At 34.9% G+C, this 26,250-nt stretch overlaps 1 protein-coding gene across 2 annotated transcripts; it reads left to right on the forward strand.

Annotated features, from left to right (window-relative positions):
- Positions 1-1,727: 1,727 nt before the first annotated feature.
- Positions 1,728-26,022, forward strand: CALB1 (calbindin 1; the record flags this gene model as incomplete). Of its 2 annotated transcripts, XM_084230132.1 has the most annotated exons (11): positions 1,728-1,806; positions 2,354-2,430; positions 6,483-6,557; positions 15,616-15,699; positions 15,805-15,861; positions 18,894-18,971; positions 22,300-22,355; positions 22,450-22,489; positions 22,616-22,669; positions 25,147-25,218; positions 25,909-26,022. In XM_084230132.1, 11 exons carry the CDS (start codon positions 1,728-1,730, stop codon positions 26,020-26,022), a joined length of 786 nt encoding a protein of 261 aa, XP_084086258.1. The 2 variants fall into 2 exon arrangements, with proteins under 2 accessions (XP_084086258.1, XP_084086259.1); XM_084230133.1 differs by lacking the exon at positions 6,483-6,557.
- Positions 26,023-26,250: the final 228 nt, after the last annotated feature.

Below are 26,250 nucleotides of genomic sequence, written 5' to 3' on the forward strand. Positions count from 1 at the left end.
CCATATGCACTGCTGCATGCACACGAGACTATCTCCAAAAGTATAAACTTCAAAAAATCAGTCACCATGTCTTGTATTTCATCACTCCGAGTGTCTGGAAGATTATTTGATGTAACAATAATTCCTAATAAATGAAAGTATAAATACGTCAATATTTAATGACTGCCTGTTTAGTCCAATATTATATACTTATATCTTGTGTGAAATAAGAATAATACTATTGCTCTGCATGACAATCTTGAGATTAAAGAGCAGTTTCAGGTAAGAGCCTGTTATTTGCAAATAACATGGGAGTGAGAACTCCATTAAGGAGATTATTGAAATAGGCAAGCTTTGAAATTACGAGTCTCTGAAAAGAATACACATAAAAATTTCCACAAAATATACTACTAGGTAAAAATCATAGTCTCAAACATAAATTTTAGTGTTCTTATACTCAATTACACAAAGTTAAAAAAATAGTGCAGTGAATTCACTTTAATTTACTTTAAGTCTATATCAACTATATTTAGATTTTCTTTTTCCTTCTTTTTGTTTTTGTAATATCATAATCGGAAATCAAAGATACATCAACAGTGGGATCTCAAGGTCTCCAAAGCTTGAAATCCAAATACTTTAGACGTATTTATATAATCATCTAAATATATAACGTATTATATTCATATACACATCATGTTTAATTTTAGGTTGTATTCAACTTTCTGGGCTATTTCCATTTTGTAAAAAATTCTTTAACAGGTATACTTCTTGTCATAAAAGGGAGAGGCATATGTGTTAAGCTTACCAAATGGAGTGTAAGCTGGGACACTAATTCACTTAGGTATGAACTTGAACTAGAACTTTGGTTTTTCTTTCCTTTAGTTTACTGTGTCTAACTCAAAGGAAGTACATCACAGTACCTCTAAGGGTACTTCCTTCTTTAATACTTTATAATTTAATTCTATCACTTTCCAATTATAATTCTACTTTAAGCTTCAAACCCACAGCCCTGTTTCTTCATGTTGACTTGCCCACACAAACCCTCTTAAGAAACATTCATATAATCCGCACAAGTGGAGTGGTTATTGATACCAATAAATTCATTGTACACATTAACCAAATTAATTCAGTATTTTTCAAGATTTAATCTATGTTCAAACAAATTCTAAAATATCTTAGAAAAATCAGCACACACAACCATCCATTTATGTACAGCTTTTCTATTCCATCTGAAAATTAAAACCTCTCTATGGCATGTTATTTTGATATAATATGCAGGAATAAGTTTTTTTCTGAACTAGGAGAATGCAGAGGGTGAAATGAGTCAGTTTTCAGCATGCAATTTCTTGAGCTAAGGATCTCCCACCACCTGCTGCTTCCTACACTCCAAAACTCCTGCTCCAGCTAGCATTCCTGGGAGGAGAGGAGAAAACTAGAAGGGAGGGGGGAAAGGTTGATGTGAGCAAGAGGCGGGAGAGAGGAATTGGAGGCAGGAGGAGGCGTGGCCCAGCTTAGGCTGTCGGGATAAATACTGAGAACTGGGTGCGGGTTTGGAGAGAGAACTCCGGAGGAACGGCCGAGCTGAGCAGCACCGAGGACAGCGCCCGGCAGCGCCCCAGCCCTGCTCTTCTTGGCAGACCAGAATCTTTCTCGCACGCACACGCGCGCACACACGCATACACACACACTCGTTTACCCCTCACGCGGACTGACACACTCACACAGAGAGATACATACTCCGCTGTACAATGGCAGAATCCCACCTGCAATCAAGCCTGATCACAGCCTCACAGTTTTTCGAGATCTGGCTTCATTACGACGCTGACGGTGATTATCTTCTTTCTTTTTATTTTTTTAACTGTTTGAAGACCCTTGTCTGTCCTTTCCTGCCCACTCCCCTCCCCTGAGCCTCCTGATCCTATTATCCCTCATTTCTTTGCTTTATTTCTTTTCTCATCCCCCTAATTTTCTCTCTCCAATTGACAGTTAAACCAACAACTTGAAAGTTGATTCTATGTTATCCCAAAACCTTGAACTTTTTCTCCCCCAAAATGGAAATTAGTAGAAAGGGGGAGCGGGAGAGCGCGCAAGCAAGGGAGCAAAAGAGAGATCTCAGGAACTGGGGTACCCTCTCCCCCAAAGGTATCATAGCTATGTTCACCATCCCAACCATTCTGTTGTCCTTAATAGACTGGAAGTTAGAAACCCTCGAAGCGGAGCGCTGCAGAGTTCGCGTTCTGTGCAGATTAATCAATACCTGGGAAAGGATTCTCGCTCCTGCCGCCAGAAAAAATAGCGGTGGTGGAAACTTGACCAGGGGGGAAAAAACTCGGAATGAAATATCTGAAACCTGGGTGCCTCTTTGTTGTTGTAGGAAGTGGTTACCTGGAAGGAAAGGAGCTGCAGAACTTGATTCAGGAGCTCCAGCAGGCGCGGAAGAAGGCTGGATTGGTAGGTTCAAGTTTACAGAGGAGGAAAAAGACCAACACCTCGAAATATAAATATTCTAGCGTTTTCATAAAGAGTCCACGAGATCAGGTGGTTTCTAGGGAACGTAAACATTTATTAACTGAGAAAAGGGAGAAAGAGAGCTTTCCAAGTTGTGTGGAAGGGGGGAGGGGACGGAGAAGGGGAAGTGGAGAGAGAGAGAGAGACAGACAGACAGACAGACAGACAGACCCTAAAGAGAAAGGGAAAAAAATCCTTACAATCTGCAATCCCAGTTTTTAAAATATAGATTTTGTACTTGTCCTTGCTTATTTGAACAGCGCTGAAAAGGAAAGTGTTGGTGCCTGAGTTTTAGCAGATCACCTTCTCTATCACTGAGTTCAGTTAGGTAATTTTTAACTTCTCTTTAACTGCTTGAGATGAGAGGGGGTAGAAATACATTTCTGCCCCTTGGTGGTCAGGAAACAGATCTGCAGATTATGAATCCCTTATTCTATTACCAGCTTTTATTGTTGTGATGTTGATGTGGTTTGAGAGGTGAGAGAAAATGTCTTGTCTTGACCTTCCTCACTGAAAGTTGGACAACATACAACAGAAAAATGAGTAAGAATTTAGCAAGAAAGGTGTTCATTTCAGTGGGGAAGGAGAAACCCAAACACTAGAGATGTAAAAGTAAAGTGAATTTTAAAATGAATTGATACTCTAATGGAAAACAATTCATGGTGTTTTGAAAATATATTTGTGAATTAAACCATTAGTGAATTAAACAAATGACAATTCTTATTCTGTGAATGACTTCCCTTGGGCATAAATTAACCTGTTAAGAATAGATGTCACCATAAAAATAAAATTTACACAGCTTTAAAACATAGATGAAATAACTGGATAGAGGAAAATAGGCTGTGAATTTTACTAATCTATTGGGGTTTATGTAAGGCTGTTTGCAAAAGCAGTATTGGATTTGGACCACTTAGATCTTTATCATCTTTGGCCTACCATTAGGAGAGGAGATTTTACATTACAGATTATATACATATTTCTTTATAGAAAATATAGATATGTGTGATCCTTTACATTATTGCTACCTTTAACAGCTCTATATATACATATACACAAATATAATTTTTGTATATAATATACTAATAGAATTATCTTTCTGCTCTCTTTAAATTGAAAACTGTGACAACATCTCAGCTCTACTATACGTATTTAAATTGAATGTTGTGTGACACACATTTCTGTACAACATATTCAAAGAATCCAGAAAATCTCTAAATGTATTACAATGCATTACACAACAACTATCAGTTACTAAAATCATTGTCCAAATTGATTGAAAACCAGATAATACTCTTGAGATTGCCTTACCCATGTTTGATATTATATAAATAAGGAGGTATAATAAAATGGATCTAAAAAAATACAAACTGTTTTATACATTCTCTCTCCTCACCCCCCCTGTATATTACCAGGTAAATAAATTTATGCAATACTATTACTATAGCTCTTTGCCTCTTTGACTAATAAAACAACAACTATTCTCTTCCTAATTTAAATTTAAAAACATGTATTTAAAGTGTCTGGTTGAGAAACCTTTACCTGCCACAAAATTTAGAATTAAGAACTTGTAAGATGCTTCTAACAGCCAAATGATTATATCTTAATTTTTCTAAAATTAATTTTAATGTTGATATTTATTTTATCCTAAAAATTCAAATTTTAGTTCTATATATATTTTCAGATACTTTTCCTCTTCCTAGTACAATATTTTTACTTTGTTGAAAATAATGTTTTCTTGCTAGAGTTTAAAGAATTGAGAGTTTATTTTTTTCTACTGCTTAGGTTCCAACTTCAGAATAGTTGAAGCTCTAATTACTAGATGTTAATCTAATAACTCCAAACCTGAGTATAGATTATATCAAAGATATCAAATTGCTTAATACTTTGACTAATGAATATTTTTCTGGGTCATGAATATAGGCACTGGATAGTTCAAAAACCTGAAATAAGATCTGGATTGAGAGCTTCATGTGCTAGACAAATATCTCACTATACTTATGACTCCATTGCAGTAAACCTATTTTTACATGTTCCTTCTTTTTTATAGACCATAAAGATTAAACCTTATAAACCCTATTTGTTTGCATTTCTAACCATAAGATAGTAGATCTTTCTGTACTAACAGAAATATAATGCTTGTCCTGCTGATAATGTACAATTTCAAAAATTTCAGTAACTTTGTAGTTTAGTGTAACAATAATGAAATATAACAATCAATATATTTTTACAGCTACCCATTATGCTAAACATAGCATGTAGTCTTTAAATTTGTATTCATTTTTATAGTTTTATTGTTATTATAATTAGCATCATTGTTAGCATTATCTCTTGTGTTTAAAACAGATTTTTGACATAATTATCAACCAGAAATGTCACAAATTAAAGTCTGCTAGTTAAATTAGTGGTCTTCGATAGTTTTAAGATTTAAGATCAAAGCTTTGCTTTTTGTTTACTTTGAGGTGTGTGTAAAAAACCTAACAACTGTTATTTCCACAGTACCTTGAGATGAACCTCATTTTCTTACATTTGTTGCTGTAATAAAATTTAACAAATAAAAATCACAATTAACCCATACTGGAAGAATTTTCTTTTTCTATGTTATAATTAAATTGCCTAATTATTTGTTATCTCTGTTCTACTAAAGATACTTATTTTGGTTGAGAAATAATTTTGTAACAATAGTAATAATGACATTTAGCCTCAATATAGACCTTAGATTGTATTAACCTAGATATTCCTATAGCAAATGTGCAATAGATAATACTACCACCTTGTTATGATAAAACTGAGACCTTAATTTACTTCGCAAGGACATAGAATAGGGCATTAGTAAAGGCTGACCCACTTTAAATAGGCTTCAGTTAATACAAGACAGCTATTTTAAATGGGCTATATTGGAGACCCAAGAGTATAAATTCAACTTTCTGAATTCTAGTCCTATATTCAGATGAGTAGTTTACAGTTCATAACTCTCGAAGCTGTCAATATGGGAAGAGATTACATAAGCATTAGAACAGATTGAAAAAATAAGTCAAATGAGATGCAAGCACTCAGTTTGTGATTCTTAAACATATCTTATTGTACTAAAATACATGAGAAAAAAACATCATCTCAGAAGAAATGGAAACAAGGAATCACTGGAAAACTGCTCCCTAATTTACTCTTGGAGGAAAGATTGTAAACGCATATAATCAGAGACCTGAAAAAAAGGTCATCAATATTATCATATGTTTCTAAGCAAAGTACAAATTGGTCAAGTCATATTTTTATCTGATACATTTTCACTGATTTTTAAAACTTATTTAATCAATGAATGCCATTTCCATGCTAGAAACTGTCTTTATTTGTAAAGTGATTCACATATTCAACATTCTCATTTTTTGCTTGCCCAAATTGAAAACACATATTATTACTCTCTAAGGATAAAACATATTAGAATAAGGAAAATGTTATAGAACAATTAGTACAATAACAGAAAAGAATCTTCCCTTAAGCAAATAGTATTCAAAGTACTCTAAAATTGATTATTGTATTTAAATTCACTAACGGTTATAAGCTAGACAAGTCTGATGACATAAAAGTAGCATATTCTCAAAACTAATAATAGAAGGTAAATAATAGTGATTGAATCAGAAATAATAATCATAACTTTCATTTGAATGCAGTAAAAACTGTATCCATGATGTTTTTAATTGTTCTCATTGAGGTAAGATTGATTTACAGCACAATAGATGATCTGGGGGTAGAGGATTGCCCCCTTGTCTATTATCAGGTATATGTTACCACATCACAGGGCACTCATAGTACTTTACCACAGTCCATTAATTTTCGGGAGTCTAGTTAAGCAGAATGGGTACTTCTAAATGATTCCAATTCCAGTTTATTTTTACGATAGGTTATCAACACCATTAATTTTACAATAGGTTATCAACAACATGTATAATTGGTTTGCTTTGTTTTCATCAAATTTCTTACCTGCTTTTATATAATTTTAGGAGTTATCGCCTGAGATGAAAACTTTTGTGGATCAGTATGGTCAGAGAGATGATGGAAAAATAGGAATTGTAGAGGTAAGGAACTTATGCATTTTCCTGATATAGATATATTAAATGAGCTTCATTTTGAAGTTGTATCCAACTCAGACACGGTATGGTCCACTGGGAGAAGCTTATTTTCGTAAGTAACATGCTGTCTTCTGTACAAAAACATATAATCAAAAATTGTTCAGAAATGAAAGAAACCTAAGAATTTGCCTAATTTTCAGGTTAAATTTAATACATTCCAAAATTGTGAGCTGGAGACATGAAATGATTTGCCTTTGGTTATGCAGCTGTTTGCTGGCACAGGTACACCTACAGGCCCAGGTCCCAGACTTCTGGGTCAATGCTCCTCCTGCTATATTACCTCATGTGAACAAAATACAAACCAGATGCATGGTTCACTGGTATTTCATATTGCTTAACCATGTAGGCATTTTTTTTATTAAAATAAAAATAAAAGACAAAAACTGCATCCTGGTTTCTGAAATTCTACTTTTGCTTAGCAGTTGACCTTAGTAAGAACATAAGTACTAAAGTGAGTGAATATTTTATATTTTATAAGTACAGATTGCTTTTGAATTATAAAAATTTTAGACTGGGTGTCAAAGCTTATCTTTTGACAGTGACAGATTTTATCGATGGCAAGTTGTTTTGTCTAGGAATTAATGAAGCAAAACTTCGATTATGCATCAATTCTTCCACATTCTCAGATTTGTAAAAGAGCTATTATTTCCCTATTCCTACTTTTTCCAAAGCCTGGTTACTTTCTTTATCTCTGAAATCTATGAAAGAAACTGAGAGGAAAGCTTTATCCAGTAAAACTAATGAAGTTGATTTAAAACATGTCAAATCACGAGCATAATTATGTTCTTTATATATAAAATGTTCTTGATGTATTAGATCATGAAGTGTTCATTTTGCAACAACATTTAGTCATAATTTACTTGTGATTCAAAAAACTAATATGGTTTTCAAATAATTGATTTTATACGAGACCAATGTGATGTCAAAGTGAAATACATTTATATTTTTAAACAGCTACTACAAATAAAGTTAAGGAAGGACATACTATTATTATCTTTATAATTAAAATATTTCCCTGGAGTATACACTTTCCCAATTGCCTATGTGTAACTCATTACTATATAAATAGATAAATTAATAGTAATGGGACTTACAGATTGGCATAGAGGCCATCTAATCAAGATAAGTCTAAGATAAGGAAATAACTTTAAAATGACATAAATGAGATCAGATAAATCTAACTGTGTAAAACTAGCTGAAAAATCTGAAATCAGCGAAATTATAGATGTGATTATTTTAGAGTTTGGAATAGTTTGTAATTCTAGTACAGGAAAAATTGTCATTTTATATCTAACATGTTTCTCCTTGAAAGAGTCTAGTCGACTCAGCTATTTATTTTACTAATATCTTTAGCAATAGCAGGTTATATAATCCATAACCTGAAATTCTACTTTTGATTGGCAGTTGACCTTAGAAAGAACATAACAACTAAAGTGAGTGAATATTTTATGATATTTTATAAAGGAACAGATTTCTGCACCTATTCTGTACCTTATGTACAGAAAAAGAGGGATTAGGGAGAAAATAGGGAGTGTCTGGATTTATACTTTAGTCCCAAGTATCACCATCATGGATTTGGCTCACATGGATTTTGCACTTTTAAAAAGATAAGGTAGATGAAACTTTTGAATTTAGGCTTTACTACTTATGATCCATTCTAATGATTTCTGAATTACAATTTGATGTCTAATTTGAATGAAATGTTGAGGTTCACTAGCAAATCTTCCGAGAGGTTAGATGAAAGAAATCTCCACAAAAGTTTAAGATAAGAAATTGCTATAGGGAAGAGAAGATTTTCTGTGTTAGAAAAGATAAATTCAGGAAACCATAAAGGATGAGGAAGTTAATGAAGACTGAAATAAGAGTTTATAGCCGTAACAATAAGAAAGATGTATAAAAAATGTATATTTTTTATATTACAAAGTGTTTTCAAAAAACACCTTTTTTCTGATCTTTCAGGACAAAATCAAATAAGTCTAAATAGAAAATTATAACCTATTTTATAGAAAGGGAACCTGAGGCTTTAATAGAACTTGCTTAAAATCTAATAAATAATAGGAAATGAACAGGACAGTCAGAGCATAGCCATGTTCCTCTCAACTGCTTTGCCTTTTTTAATTAAAGAATAAATAATCTGTAGATTTTCTGCATTAAAAGAAAATATTTTCAAGCTTCAGTTGTTTCAAGCTTCAGTTAAGTTTAGCCTGGTTGAAGAGGGATGTACCATGAACAGAGGTGTTATTTGGCCAAAGCACTTGAAACAATGATTTGGACAAAACTTTCAGATCAGATAAAACAAAAAAGGCTTAAAGGAAGGGAAGTAAGATACATAGCATTGATTAGAAAGTTTAGTATGCCTATGGATTCCATCTAGGATGGTTAAGTGGATGTGAAAAAAGAAGAGGTTCTGAAAATCATTGTGGGGAGAATAAAGTTACACACTATGTGGAAAAGAGGGGTTAGGGAGAAAATGGGGATTTTCTGAATTTATACTACATCCCTGAGTGGTACAAAGTAATTTTATTAAATGATGTTCATCCTTTCCTTTTCAATTTGATATATGATCTCACTTGCTAAGAAATCATATATATACAAATATATGTATATATGTTCCACATATGTAATATGGAGCTCAAATACATATATCCCAGTCAGCTATGAAGGAATGGAAAACCTTATGTCTTACAAAATTTGTAATACACTGTTTACTCATATCAAGAACTTGTTAACTTTGGTGTTCAAAAAGAGATTGCATTTGCCTATATATTTTGCTCATTTAATAGATGTACTCATCAAATCTAATCAAAGGAAGCCAAATAACATGCATGCAGTAGTCTTGTTTTCCTGATGGGAATGGGCCAAATTGATTTGGCTCCAATTGAAATGCATTGTTCAAAAGTTCAGAAACTATGGTGGTTAATTTTCGAAGTTCTGTCCTAATGAAGTTGACTGACACATTTCAACAACATGCCTTTCCTAGAAATATATAAAATGGAGAGTAATGTACAGATGTGCTTTCTTCTGAATTTTGTGATTTCACATCTGTAAGTAGATTTCGCACAAATACTCTTTAGTAATAGATTGTTAATATGAACTCAAAACAGGAGCATTGACATTCTGAGATAATTTAACAAATACCATGGCAGTCAAAATGTTCAAATTTATTCAGACCAATAGCTATATTACTGAGAAGGTCGATTGAAAGAATTAAAAAGGGAGACTTAATGATTTCATAGATAATATAAATTTACTCTCTGCTGCTCACGTTAAGTATACATTATTTCCTTTCACTGGATGTCAAATCTATAAGTTTTTCCCCTGATCCCTCTGGCAATGTGTGGGAACCTACTATCCTCTCCAGTTTTAATGTGTCTATTTGTCCAGGTCAGTGCATCCACCGAAAAAAATAGATCTAAAAGCTATTTTAATCCAAAAACTGTAACAACCCTCCCAGGGAGGCAAGCACTTCTCTAGCTTTTCCCTCTTTTCTTCCACAGTGGGATTTGAGCACCTGGGTTTAGCAAAAGCAAATGTAATTTTTTTTTTTGTGAAAGACAACTTTGCCACCTCAGAATTTGGGGAAATGATGGACAATGGAATCTAATTTAAAATTTCATTCTGAATAGATTTTTTAAGCGAGTTATTAGGAAACTTTTTGATTGAGTATTTTAATGAAGAATGATGAGGGCAAAAGATAAGGGTCCCACAACCCAGAAAATCAGGCTAAATCATGAGCTATGTGGAAAGCAGAACCTTTATCCTCTCTGAACCTGTTTCCTGGTCTGTGAATAGAATTGACACAAAGTGTCAACATCAAATGTGACAACACAGGTCAAAAAATAGAGCAACCTAACATATAACATATAGAGCATTTGTTATTATTATTAAAATAAAAATAATATTAGAAAATCTGTTCAATTTTTTGAATGCTGAGTCTTATTTCAACTTCTTAATTTGTCAAATTCAAATTATTAAATTCAACAAGGCTTAAATGAGAAGATTCTTTGCCTTTGAAAGTTCCTGAACTCACTTCTCATTGATTAGGAAAAATATTCCTCTGGTTTCCAAGTAAGTGAAAGCTTCACTAAATGGGTTAAAGGAGATTAACATGCAGCATGAGAGTCTTTAAAAGTGAGGAAATATGCTTCATATATATGCACTTTGAAGTATCTCTAATAGCTCAGTCATTTATGTTGCTAGTGTTTCCTTGTGTGTTCTACTTGCACCTACTATACTTAGCTTTATTATTTTTTTAAAGATTTATTTATTTATTTATACAAGCACTGGGTATAGTCACAAGTGCAAGAGGGTGAGAGAATTCACCAGAGCCAGAGTGGGGAACAGAACAGGCAGAAGGACAAAATACACTGCTGAGGAAAGCAGAAGGTGCGGCAGGAGAGGTCTGTGCCCCATGTGGGCCCCTCCCTGGTGGCCAAACCCGAGTCGCAGAAGCTGCTAGCAGCCTTGCAGCCCAGCACTCAACCGTTTAGCCACCAGGGGAGGCCCTACTTAGCTTTATTATTGCATCTATATCCCGTTTTGAAATTTTCTGGGAAAAAAAACTTCTTGAAATTATCTGCCTCCCTATAAATGTTCTTACTAGCAGTGACTGTGACTCCACAGCATTCAGCAATGTGTCTAATAGGTGAACCAGAGCAAGGCATTTCAACCTATTCCAAAACATAAGGCAAGAACTCCACATGAAGCCCAGGAACAAAAAAGAGATGTAAATCCCAAGTCACAAGTTAAGTTCCTTGGGAAGCTGATCTGCGTTGAAGGTTAGCAATGAGGAGGTTTATTAGGGAGTGCTCTTGGGATCAATACCTGTCCAAGGGATTTAAAAAGAACAGGACTGGGCAAAGAGAGATGCTGGAATATGATACACTATCAACAGAGGCTTCAGCTGACCACACAGTCAGCCCTGATACTGGAGTGACCCTTCAGAGAACTCCTTAGTTTTGAATGAGAGAGCCCACCCCATCTGGGTCAGTTATAGGATGCTGCCCCTTTAGGGATACAGCTCTCTTTGTCTGAGATAATCTCCCAAAGGGACCTGACAGTTAAACAGCAATACACACTTTCAGGATCTGAAAGAATTTCTGAGTAGCATATCACAATATCCACTCTCGTGGTTCTCCTAAAGGAAATGCAGGGATTCTCCTTGTGGTCATAGCTATCCATCCTCCCTTCACTCCCTTAGTGCTCTCCACTCTCTTTTCCAACACATAAGGAAGTTTGGGAAGCTTATGAAAGAACAGACAGGCAGCCCAAGGACTATGAAATCACCAATAATCCTGGAACGGAAGTACTGGATGCGTCTATGGACAGCAGTGACAGCAAAACTGGGAATAAAGCAGCCCTACTTACTACTTTCTACAAAAAAAAAAAAAAAAAAAAAATTTGGTACTTTCTAGACATGGTCTTAGACACAATAACTGGAGAGTTACTGTGCAGTTCTAAAATTTGATTATTGATTCACAATGCATTGGTGAAAGGAAAGGCAGATAAAGTAGAAACACCACACTGTGAAACCCACCTTTTAAAAGATCATTTCTTTATGTTCATTATAGCCACATCCTATCCACATATATTCACAGCTTCCTTTTTCTAATGACCAGCTTATCTTATTATAATCTCTCACATATTTAAGATTCCTTTCAATAAACTGTATTTTGAAAGAGTAAAAAGGGATCATTATGTTTGACATTAACAGTTCAATGAAACTAAAATATTAAATATGTTGCATAAAGATCTGTGTCTTTTTAATAATTAAACTAGGTAGGACCAAAATGGCACTGATAAAGAAATGTATTTTCACACTAGATATAAAGAGTAATTTTATGCTCTATATATGTCATTTTAGAGTAAGCTGCAGTTTATACAAATTAGATGAACTTTAATTTAGGAAACAAAAATGATTAAAATCTACCTAATTTTACATTTGGCTATTGCTTATTAGTTCATTTTTTAATTTTTTTTCATGTATTTCTTGGATTTTGATAACTACATTTTTTTTGAAAAATGATTCAGAACAATACAATATTATTAAAATCTAAGCAATATAGAAAATTGCAATGAAGATAGTAAAATAATATTCACTATAAACCATAATAAGTAGGTCATTTTAGTGAAGTGAAATTATCAACCAATCCTCAAGTATTTATATCAGGCCCTTAACATGCTGAACAACAAGTACACTGGACACTCAGGGGCCACAGACAGGAAAAAGACTCGCCCTCAGGAATTGGATGGTCTATGGGGATATCCATCAATTATCTGACAAGTTACATATCAATAAAAAGGGAAGAGTTGGCAATGGCTATTTCCTGTTTCCCAAATGAATGCTAATGCTAATACACAACCTTGCTATCCTGTGGCTATACACAAAAACCTCTCCAAACATATCCTTACCCAGTTCCAAAGGTAACTCTGTACCTTAAAAATCTACCTCTGACATACTTCTTTCTTGGAGACATACACTTTATTTTCTTGTCCCTGTAGTCTCTCCTCTTTCCTGGGTATTCTGCCTTCCTTCCCCATCTCCTTTAACATCCTCCAAGAAACATTTTCCCGAACCTCTACAGGAAAGTGTTGTCATAGCCAAGGCAAACTACAAGTGATTCCAAGAGCACGATCATTTCTCCGCCCACCAGAGACCTCGCCACACTCAGCCTGCTGGCTTCCTCTTTTCCCCGTTAGCTATGGGTGGACCTACTCTGTAAGAAGCCTGACTTATCTGGTAGCTGGTTCCATTAATATTGAAAATCACTTATAATCACTTTCTACTAGCAGACTACTTACAGATGAGAAGAGGGGTCTTTACAAGGAAGATAGTGAGCTGGTTTTCAGTGAGGAGGAATGTAGTTCACCCTATCCAGATAGCTTTTTCTCACCTCTAGTAATCACCAATAAATAAATTATTTTCTATTTAAGACTGAATAAACAAATAATCCATTCTATTATTGTGATCAAGAAGCATGTTGGTGATTTAATTTGCTGGGAATCATCAAATTATAGTCATTTTCAATGTCTGCCACTCATCAGGTCAAGTCATTCAAACTCAGCATCCCCAAATGGAAAATGTGGACCATTGAATTACATTATTTCTGATGTACGGTATTTTAGGATTAAAAACTCAAATGGTCACAGAAATGTATCCTGATTTTAATAAAAGAAAACACACACATACTGCAATGGTCTGCATGCATTTAAGGATCAAAGGCTGATTACATTTTTAAAAATTACAGGCAAATCCTAACCCCTACTTTCACCTTTGGATATATTATCACCTACCCATATTTGTGATATTTATTTCAAAATAAATAACAAAATATTGTCTGAGCCACACAAAAACATCCTAATAAGATGTTTGATCTTTTCTCTTAGTTTTGACCCCCATATATAGTACCTCTAAACTGAATGAGAAATAATTTCAAGGATCTGAAAAGAAGATTAATTAAAGGACATATTACTCAGGCATAAAGAAGATGAGATTAATTTCAGGAAAGGTAGAATGACACATTTTATATTGAATTTTTAATTTTCTAATGAACCTTAAAGAATAATGTTTTAAAGATTTATTTATTTACACATACAAAAGCTGGATATAGGCCAGAGATGCGGGGGGTGAGAGGATCCACCAGAGACAGAGTGGGGAACAAAGCGGGCAGAATGACTGAAATACACTGCTGAGGAGAGCAGTAGGCAAGACAGGAGAGGTCTGCCACACCATGTGGGTAGCTCCCTGGCCGGGGATCAAACCCGTCCTGCAGTGGCTGCTGACAGCTTCATAGATTCTTAACCGCTTGCGCCATGAGGGAGGCCCAAGAATAATTTTTTTAAGACATGAGTTTTTCCTGGAATTTGACAGAACTTTTGAAACTTAAATTGACCTTAAGTTTAAATAGATGACAAGTTCTTGACCTAAAATCCAGGGATGAAGGTCTATGTCTGCTTTTCAGAGGATTCATCAACTTCTGTAAAGTTGATGAAATATAGTATGTGTAGGTTTATTCTCTAATGTTAAAGATGAAATGACTGTAACAGATTCTCAAAGTCATTTTGAACCCAATACATCTAGGAGACATTGGCTTCTATTTCAACTCCTTATTTTAGTGATGAGGGTACTAAGTACCAGAAATGGCTGTGGGAGTTGCCTGGGACCACAGCTAATTAGCAGCTGAGCCAGGAATAGAACCCACGTCTGCAGTGGGGCCATCAATCCAGCTCCCTCTCTCCTTGTGGGCAGTAGATAAATTATGTTCACCTTAAAATGGGATCTGGAGCCCTTTTTCCCCTTAAAAAAAAAAAGGAGCACTGAAGTTACGAAATGACATCTGAGGAGAAATGTCATAGTTCCACCAACTGGAGATCATTTTTGCAGAAATCAACAACCTGAGAACTGACTTTCTCTACTGCTGTTCAATTGTTGCTCCTCCTGATTTATCTTTTCTACCTCTCTTCCTCCCTTCCTCTTCTTCATGTAATTGTCTTTACTTTATCTCTTGCATCTCTTAGCAGGCTTTCTCCTCAGACTTGGGAATGCATTTATTTATTTTTCTTTCTTCCTTTTGCCTACATTAATTTTTCTCACATTTTCTCTTGTTCTATATGAAATGTCTGCCCCCATGTGCTAGTCTACGTGCCCTAAGCACAGAGCAAGACTGCTCTGTGCACACAGTACATGAAGGTTTTAAGCCAGAGGGATGAATCTGCTTGGTAAGTAGCTGAGAGGTGATTAAAATAGTCCTAAGGGAGCTCCCTTTCCTATGCACTTCCTGTTCTCCACCTCGCTGACCACAGAAACAGTCTACTAGTTCAAGGTACCCAAGCACTGGATAACAGAATGGTTAGAAAGAACAAAGTATCAGAAAGGGAAAGTCAACTCGAAGATCCTTTCTCCTAGTTTTTTAGACAATAAAATTGCTCCTGATGAAAATCTCAGCAGCAGATCATGTCAGTGACTTGTTTTCAAACGCCTTACAACAATTTCAATCTTTTCTAGCTGGCTCATGTATTACCCACAGAAGAGAACTTCCTGCTGCTCTTCCGATGCCAGCAGCTGAAGTCCTGTGAGGAATTCATGAAGGTATACAAAAGTCCTATCACTGGGACTTCTTCAGAAAGAGGCTTAAGTAGAAAAATTATTAATTTTTTAATGTCTTTGGTTTTCACTATCCAAAATTACTTACAGACATGGAGAAAATATGACACTGATCACAGTGGCTTCATTGAAACTGAGGAGCTCAAGGTAAGTAAATAAAATTTGAACCAAGCTTTTTCCTTTCAAATACAATTATGAACTCTGTAGCTTTTTAAAAATCCTCCCACAAAAGAAACTAATGTTGAGCAATGGCACATTTTCACCCACTCTTCCACATCCTTAATGAAGTACCAGATCAAAAAAGACTTCAAGTACTTCTTGAAATTCTGTTCAGCATTGCAAGACATTAGCATTTCTTGTGCTGTACACAAATTGTTACATAAAATAGACATAACGACATACTAAGCCAAATAAACCACTCCTTTTCATTGAAAGGTAGAATTTTCTTTTATAAATCATACACCTATATAAATAGATTTCTCTTTCAAAAGAAAGACAAAGAAACAATTAGTCAACACCTACTCTATGACAGATACTTTACACACATTATCTTATTTAATCTTTGTGCAAGTTCTATGAGATTAGTATTATCCCAGTGAGGAAGGAGGTTAAGAGAAGTTAAGCAATGTACTGAAGGCCACAAGAAATAAGACACAGAACTACAACATTTAAACCCACACTCCATTCAACCTCCTGCCACTCCACAACAACAGAAGTCCTAAAATAATAGAACTTCTAAAAAATGCAACTTGAAAATAAATTTATTGATTCATATCTCACAGATATATAGATGAGCTGGTGAGGGAGGAGGAGGCTCTAGGAGAAAAAAGCAGAGATCTGAAGTCTAGTCTTACCTCTCGACAAATCTCTGACATTTTGTCTGATTTTTTCACCTTTAAATTAGGGATAATGACTTCCTCTCAGATTATCCCTAATCCCAAGCACAAGATAGTTCATTGGAAAGTTTTTATGAAATATGAAACATGATACTGTTTGTTAGCTCAATAATTTCCTAGACTTTCAGTAATACGGAAGCATCTTTCTATCATTTCCTTAAACAACTCCAAGACTTTTCCATTTAGAAGACCCTATTTTCTCTAGCTTCAAGTAATAGAATCATTAAAATGCAAGTGGATTAATATTTATTCAACATCTCCATATGTGACAGGCATATTACTAGATGCTTAAAATGCTTTTTAACTTTTAACTCATAACAAATTTGCAAGGCTGGTACAGTCATTCCCATTTTATGGAGAAATTCTCATTTTTCAGAGAGATTAGTAATTTTTCAAGATTACACAGCTCCCAAAGAAAAGAACCTAGATTCGGAGTATGTGACTATCTGACAATGCTAATAATGCTTCCTTGCCACTCCACCACATACTTTTAAGATTCAGTCTTCTAAAACTAGCTCATTGTCTGCTGTGTGGGGAGATATAATATCTAGCACAGTTTTCTGGTCATGGTTTAACATGGTTTGAGTTTCAAACATTTTAGAGATGGAATTGAACATTTGCACGACTGCAAAACTGCTAAAACATATTCTATGGTAACAATTTGGTAATGCAAACATGTGAAATCACCAAAAACAATGTCTTTAACAAACTTGCAGTTCAACGATGTAGAGACCACAAGGTGACAGTTAGACTATTGTGTTTTAATTTTATTGAACGAAAATAAAATTCTTTTGAAAATCATTTCAAGTTCATAATGAAAACTTTAGTTCATTTCTAATACTGACCTCAAAATATTCTAAAGGTCTCCTTCTTTGTTCTAAATTTTATTCTAAGAAAAAGATTCTAAATAGAAGTCCTCTTCTCTCGGGAATTTTGAAGATAAGTTGGCATTCTTTTTTAATGGATCTTTCAAGAAAGCTAATTTTAAGATCCATAATAGAGTAAAACATAGCTTGCTCGCAGACACGACTTTGAATCTCAACGTCCTGAGGTTTCTCCCAGGCTATTTTTGTGACCACCATTTTAGTCTCTGATGAGGCTTTTTAACCCAATTAATCTCTGACAAAAGCCTCATAAGACTCAAAAATAAATTCGCCCCTAACAGATAATTTGAATTTTCCATGCTTCACTTTGAATGTGAAGTGAACTGTTTGAGGTGAAAACAAATTTATCAAATCAAGAAAAAGGTCTCCATTCATGAAAAGAATAAAGTTAAATCAGTCCAACAGAACTGGTACATTTGGGAGGATGATAGATAAACTGTGCAGAAGCAAAGAAACCCAGTCCTTCAATAAAGTCTACAAACAGTATCTGCTCCGTTTTCCATAATTGCATTAATTCATTTCCTGAGAATATAAAGAAGTTACAAATGAACAATAGTGGACAAAGTGAAAGACTATTATATGCTTAAGTACTAACACTGTCATTTGTATGGCAAGCTTTTGTAAAGCTTTTATTTGGTTTGTTTTTCTGTTAAATTAAACTCACTCTTAAACTCCAACTGTCAAATTAATAATCATCTTTTCTCATTCTTCCCACATTAATCCTATTTTAATATGATTCATATATTCTTCAAAGATTAGATAACATCATCTGTGGCCAACTGTTTTGTTTGAATAGTCAGCTGAATCATTCTACCCAAGTTGCTTCAGACTGCATCAAGCCCAAAAGTTAGCCAAATGGCCTCTGGTAAAACAAGTGTCATACTGGCTATAAACAGATGTGGAAATAAAGCTTATGCAGTCCAGAAATTGTACTTGAAATTAGAGGTATATCTCCATTTGGTTTGTTGATAATTTTACAAACGTATGGAGAGGGATTCTTGTGCTTCTTACAGAAAGTCATGAGTGTTTGTGAAGACAACATTATGTAGAAATGCACCCACTGGGATGACTGGTTTTTCAAGTGTTTGCTCAGATTCCTATACAGTGCATAATCAAAATGCTTTTTTATTGAAATCATAAAATTATGTCATTACATGGACTACAAGAGATCAGGTCTCAGTAAAAAGGCAGATTACATACCTGTCAGAGGCAGCATTGCTGCTGAAATGACAAGAGGATTCCATGACAAGAGTGCTCCTTCCAAGCTCCTCACCCACTTCTACCCTCAATAAGAGATACTCCTTGTATCTTGGAATGTTCCATTGCAAAAGGCAGGCTAAAATGGAAACAGACTGAAGGTTATTGATGAAATTTATTTGAGTGTTCTTTGCCTTAACAGAACTTTCTAAAGGACCTGCTGGAGAAAGCTAACAAGACTGTTGATGATACAAAACTAGCTGAGTATACAGACTTAATGGTAAGACTGATCTTGAAAACATTGTAGCCAACAACCTATAAAATCCAACTGTATTCTTGCTAATTCAGGTATCATTTCACTTCAAAAGTGCAATTCTTGTTAAGGATTCTTATACCTTGTAAGGTTGAGTGATGTGGACATTTTTTAAGACTTACCATATAAGAATTTCCTGTATTGTAGAGTTAGATTATTTTTATCTATCAAAAGATCAGTTCTTACAAAGCCAGTATAATTATATCAATAAATTATTTAACTTATGCATATATATATAAGATACATTATATCACTAAAAGCTCATTTATTATAGAGGTTCTGAGTCAACTTTTACCATGGCTTAGAAAATCATAGATTTTGTTAGAATTTAAAAAAGAACTTCTAGACTCTATTCATTAAACAACTTAAAATGAGGACTTCCTCCTCCTTTCTTTTTATTCTTTTAATTTTGGAGTGTTGTCTTGGTACCTGGGGTGACAAAGTCCAAATATACTCAGTTCTTGATGTTCTGTATAACCAAAATATTTGTAGAATATTGATAATTAAGCTAAAAAAATTGTTTTATACTTAGGAACTTAGTATTTTAGTAATGAACAAATAAATTATAAAATTCCAGGTAAATTAGTACAACTTTATTAAGTTAATTAATTCTAAGTAGGTAAAGTTTTCTTTTTTGGCTCATTACAGTATACTAGGAATACAAACAAAAATTTTGCCAAATGTGATTAAGCCAAATATTGGCCCAATATTTTGGCAATATTATTTTAGTTGCCTAAATTTTTGAAATTCAAACAAAGGTTAAATTAACCAGATCAAAACATATATTTATACATACTTTAATTACTATGAAGGTACAGTTATTCTTGCCAAATGAATTTCAATAAATAAATACTGGTGAAGAATTAGACTTGTTATTAACCTTGAGAAATAATGTTAAAATGATTTTACTAGATGAAACTGAGATGAATCTTCAGCCAAAAACTGAAACTTTATTATTGCTTTATTCACCATACATTGGTATTTGTTATAAAGTGGAACTAATTTTTAGTTTCAAAATAATCAAAAAAGATTTCACTGTAAAGAAGTGTGCTCTTTAATACCTCATTATAGTAACTATTTATTGGCATACAGATGCATCACACTGGACATATCTAAGCTCTAAATAATTTTTGGAAATGGACAATAACCTACATTTACCAATTTTCTTGTTTTGTGCCAATCTTAAGGGATGTCTATTTAAAGACTCCTTTCAGAAAGAAATTTGAAGTAGCCTTTTTAAAACCACTCAGATGGGAGTTTTCCCCCTGTTGGATTGGCTTGGCATATCTGATTAAATGTCATAAACCAGTTCAAATCCAGGAAGCAAATTAATCAAGAACTAATTAAAATTTAAATATATATGTGGGGAGATATTTCCCTGTGGACACTAAACTGTGTGATCTGGTGTCCACTATCTTGGTAGGCAGTGTGACAAATTAGAACTTATGGTCAATAAATAATTATAAATACTGTGTCAGTATCATAACCTGAAAAAGTCTGCCTTCTATTAAACACTCTTAGAACATGTCAAACTGTGCAAAGTCCTTCCTTTTCTTCCTAAAGTCATTAAACCTATATCCATTGTGAATCTGATTGCATTCCCTCTTTAAAACTGAAAATAATGCTACCTTTTCACATACCCAGTATACATATCATGTATTTTTATAGCTTCCATATATACTCTTATATAATATGGTAAAGCTAGATTTATTGCTACTTTCTAAAAAGTGAACATTTCCCACATGAATATGAACATGTTTTTATCTGGGTGTGTCTCGGTGTGTGATGTGTTATATAAACAAAATAGGGAGGTAGAGAGGATTTCTGAGCATCTAGTATCCAAAAGAATATAAAACATTTCCAAATTCCTTAAAAATCTATTCTGTAAGGATTTATGCATATTATTTGCTCATTGTTTTGTGTCTGTATTCTTTTGTGCTCAAAACAAAGGAAAAATTAAGTATTTATTTTCACAGCATTGTTTGGAGAACTTCAAGATGTGGCATCTATTTCCAGACCCTCTCCAGTAAATTCACCATGCATTCTTTGCTGCAAGCATTTTTACTGCAAAATTAATAGACCATAAGTCAATTTTTTCATAAAAGATTAAATAACTGTTTGACAGTTTGGTTTCAAGTCTGATTCTTCATGGCACTTCCAATTTTACATTATAAAAATGTGGTGATAAAACTTACCAGAAGTGTGAAATAGCATATGTAAAGTCAGATTGCATTCTATAGCAGAAAATAATAGTCAGTTTGCAAATCCTTCTGATGAGTAGAACCAAAAGCTTACTAAGCTATGGCAAATATAAAAGAGGTGGCTAGTAATTCACACCAGTCTTTTGAAGCACTTCAATTCTTTAGCAGATTTAGATGCAACAGCTTGTTTTCTACTGCTGTGTTTACCTAATATATCATGCAATATTAGAATTTGGAGGCAAGAGAAGAATTAAGCTTCTCTTACCTCACAAAATGAAATGATTCCGTATTCCCAATAAGCATATGTTTCTTGGAAATGGTGACTTTTTTGCTACTTGAGTGGAAGGCATGATGTAAACAGAATATTGATATTTCACACAGAATCTCCTTGGAAGATTTGGTGAAATATAAAGACAGGGCAAGTGACAGAACATTTGAGTGTACTCCAGTTATGTACTACCAGTTATATACATTATACATAAAGACAAGAAATAGCAGCACCCCTGCTCTGTTAAGGAACAATGTAGAAGGCTTTTACAATGTAATACAAAGGTCGGTTACAAATATGCATCATAGAATTTAGAAACTGATTCCTCAATTAATGAAGGATTTTTTTTGCACAGAGTACTTCGTTATGTCCTTTTTAATTAATGGACTTTTTTGTGATTTGTATTGTTTTGTTTAATTGCAAAATTGCTTTTCAGCCAATTAGTTCTGTGGCAAAAATGTTGGAGAAAAAGTTTACAGCAAAGAACTTCGCAGTGAAACTATCTATACTCCTGCAGAGACCACCTCTCCCACATACATACATACATATACATACATATTTGCAAGAAAATACATGATGGTATTCTGGAAGCCTAGTTAAGATTATTATTACTTTTTGATTACTCTATTTTGTTCTGAAAACCTTTGCCAATTATACAAGTTATAGAATTGAAAATTTGCATTGGAAGTGTAAGAAATGCTAGTTTCTAGATTTTTGCTGTCTATAGAAGTAATTAATAACTCAAACTGCTTTATTTTGAATTTTCTTCTCCTTCGTGCAATAAATCACTCTTCAGTGGCTACAATAATGACATTCTGTCTTTTAGCTGAAATTATTTGATTCAAATAATGACGGCAAGCTGGAGTTAACTGAGATGGCCAGGTGAGTCTAGAAACTATACAAATATTATAAGCTTATAAGCTGATTCTTGCCCCAAAAAATCAAATATTCTAATATAATGTTTTTCTCTTGATAGATTATTACCAGTGCAGGAGAATTTTCTTCTTAAATTTCAGGTATTTAACTTTTTCTACCATAAATAATACTTTCCTTGGTAAGTTAAAGTGTGGGTGATTTGCCAAGGGAAACACACTGACATGTAATACTAGATTTTTAATCTTTGCTCTCTTTTTATCATCTAGGGAATCAAAATGTGTGGGAAAGAGTTCAATAAGGCTTTTGAGTTATATGATCAGGTAAAAGTTCATTCTTATCTGTAATTTGATTACTTAGTAGAATTTGGAAAATGCTCATTAGGGGAAAAAAACCTTGGAACTCCAGGTTTCTATTAGAAGATACAGGAGCTATTAAAGTTAACAGCCAATTCATCCAATTCATAGAAAATGCATTATGATTTTATATTCATGACATGTATGGATACATGTCAATAAGGGGCACTAAAACTGGTTTATTGGAAAATTCATGACACATTTTTGCTTGAAAAACATAGAAAAAATATGCCATGGCATTTCCAACAACCTGATAGTTTACTGGTCACTGCGTGAGTTTTTCACACCGCACACAATTGCAAGACTACTCAGGTTTAAGGAAGAACAATAATGAGATTTAATTAATTAATAATTAATAAAGCAAAGAGTCAGTAAGGCCTCCAGTGGCCGTTTATCCTCACCTGACGCCATGTCTAGTGGTTTCAAGTTCTATCCCAAACCAAAGGCCACGCTTCCAAGATGGTGTCTTCCTGGCACTAAAGGCCTGGGCACGCGGCATCCAGGCAGTAGGCCAGAGTCTAACTCATGCAGACAGCAGAAGACGCAACAGAGGATGCTCCTGGAGCTGCCAAGATGCCCTAGCACAGCAGCAGACAATCAAAGTTGGAAACAGCAGATGCAGCAGCTGAAAGACCAGATAAGCGGCGGGCACTCACGCAGCTCAGTAAGGCGCCGCTCCTGATCTTCGCTTCCCCTTCCTGGCTGTAACAACAGCAAAGCTGAGAACAGTTTCAGTCCCTTGGCTACCTGCAAAGACTCCGAACTTTTCTTTTCTGATGTTGGCTGCTGAAAGCCTCTCCACATCCTTTGAAGCCCGCAACAGCCTTCTGGAAGATGGCATGGTGGTGACAGAAATGGCTGACCCCCACAATAACTGAAGATCCAAAAACACTGAAAACGCTGAATCATCTCGGAATATGTGGAATCCCAGGGGCTGCTTCTGCAGTCCCTCATATTTCCTATCTAGTCTCGACCCGCACTGATAGTTTGTCATGTTTTGCCTGGAGCTAATCATCCTCACCCGAACCACCCTGCAGGGGGCGCCACCTGTAACAGCCTTTGGCTCAACCCCTGTTACAGTTTGTCCCAAATTATATAAACCTTGATTTTTCGGGGCCTCCCTGGTGGTGCAAGGGGTTAAGATGCAACCTATGAAGCTATCGGCAACCACTGCAGCACGAGTTCAATCCCCGGCCAGGGAGATGCCCAAGTGGCACAGCAGACATCTCCTGACTCGCCCTCTGCTCCCCTTGGCAGTGTATTTCAGTCTGCCTGTTCTGTTCCCCACTCTGTCTCTGGTGAATCCTCTCATCCCCCACACCTCTGGCCTGAACCCCAGTTCTTGTATGCATAAATAAATAAATCTTCTAAAAAAACCCCTAAAATCCTTGATTTTCCTTAAACAAGATATCATACTCCTCTGAACTGCAATTTTTTCATTTGTAAATAAGGGATAAATAACATCCACTTTGGAGGGTTGGATGACGATACAGCTAGATGAGAGCAGCCAGCAGAATCTCTCCACATAGTAGATGTGTATGTGGGGGCAAAGGTTGTTTATGATGTCTCCAGTGCACATCCAATTTTACTTCTTTTTTCTCTACTTTTGGACCTGCCAGTCCTTTGTGGGCCCTTGTCCAGTTCTGACCCCACCTGCCATGTGACTTCAAATCTGTCATGTGTCCTCCCTGGCTAGTGTCCTCACTGCCATAGGATCATATTCATGACTACTCATTTACTTCAATGAGGACAATATTGTTAACATACAGTGAAATATTTAATGTGTATGTATTTTGAAAAGTTTTAAGTATTTTGCAAATGTAAGGAGTTGAATGAAAAGCAATCTACATGTTTTGGAACTTTGCAGCGGTTACTTTTTTGAGGGTATGACATTAAGAGTTTAGAATATCTACCATGGGGCCACTCTGGTGGCACAGGGGTTAAATCACAGTGCTATCAAGCTATCACCAGCCACTGCAGCATGGGTTCGATTCCTAGCCAGGGAGATGTCCCATATGGCGCAACAGACCACTCCTGTCTTTCCCACTGTTCCCCTCAGCAGTGTGCTTCTGTGGATCCACCTGTTCTGCTCCCCTCTCTGTCTCTGATAAGTCCTCTCACCCCCCCAAACCTTTGGCCTACACCCCAGTTCTTGTCAAAAAAATGGAATATCTATCATGTATACAAGAATGGAAGTTTTCTGAGATTTTAGTTACAACAGTCATAAAAATAATGTCATTTTTTCAATGTTGTTTCATTATAAGGTTGATGAGAAAAAAATCCCAGCTGACACTAAATGAAATTTTGTTCTTAGAAAACCCTTTTCTGAAATCACAATTTCCAAAAACCATCAAAGACTGTAAGTGAGGACTTACTGCATTTTACTCATTGCCTATTATTAAAGATGAAGTTGACTTCACACTGTTTTATTTCTCCTCCTCTAGGATGGCAATGGATACATAGATGAAAATGAACTGGATGCTTTACTGAAGGATCTGTGTGAGAAGAATAAACAGGTAATTTATTTTTTGTGCCACTTGTTTTTAAGCAGATTTTGTGGATCCATCCAGAAACAACAGCACATCCATTTTTAGAAATCTACTTTAAACATCTTTAGAGGAGCAGAAATAGACTTCCATTCTTAACTGGATTTGGTACTGACCTAAAGTAGTGTAATTGTGATAAATGGATTTTTAAGACAACCTTGTGATTATTCACATTTGTGTGAGAATTTATTCCAGCTCTTTTCTTAATGGATTGAGGCTAACGAGCAGGTTTTTTTTTTAAATAATAAATTTTATTTTTATATTCCCCATAAAATTGCAGCCCCCCCCATTCTGACCCCAATCCCTCCCCTCCCACCCCCGCCCCCCTAAAAGTGTCTCTGGTTCATAGTTTTTTGTTGATTTTGATTTTCACTTTCTTATAGTTATTCATTTTCCTGGTCCCTTATTTAAGTTTTCTAGATTCCTGCTATGAGTGAGACCATCCGGTATTTTTCTTTTTCTTTCTGGCTTATTTCGCTGAGCATGATCCCTTCCAGCGCCATCCATGTTGCTGCAAATTGCATGTGTTTATCTTTTTTGAATGCTGAGTAATATTCCATGGTGTATATGACGAGCAGTTTTTATATAACAGTTTATCACTTGACAATGATTAACTTCCATGATCTAACTGGATTACAATGTCATCTATGTCCTATATAGGATCTGGATATTAATAATATTCCAACATACAAGAAGAGCATAATGGCTTTGTCAGATGGAGGGAAGCTGTATCGAACGGATCTGGCTCTTATTCTCTCTGCTGGTGACAACTAGAGCTGGTGACTATGACCATTTACTAGCGATACGTTGTATCTATAAAATAACTGTGCACTATAAGGGAGTAGGCTGTATTTTCTTTTATATCTGTAAATTTAACTGCATATAGGTAATTATCCAGGATGTGTGGCACATTCTTTTCAGCTTGTTTCTATACTGTTTGTAATGTACAGATTTTGTAACTATATGATGAAGAGGAGAATGAAGATGCTTAGACCTGTCAGT

Source organism: Talpa europaea, assembly GCF_964194135.1.
Source record: "Talpa europaea genome assembly, chromosome: 3".
NCBI lineage: Eukaryota > Metazoa > Chordata > Mammalia > Eulipotyphla > Talpidae > Talpa > Talpa europaea.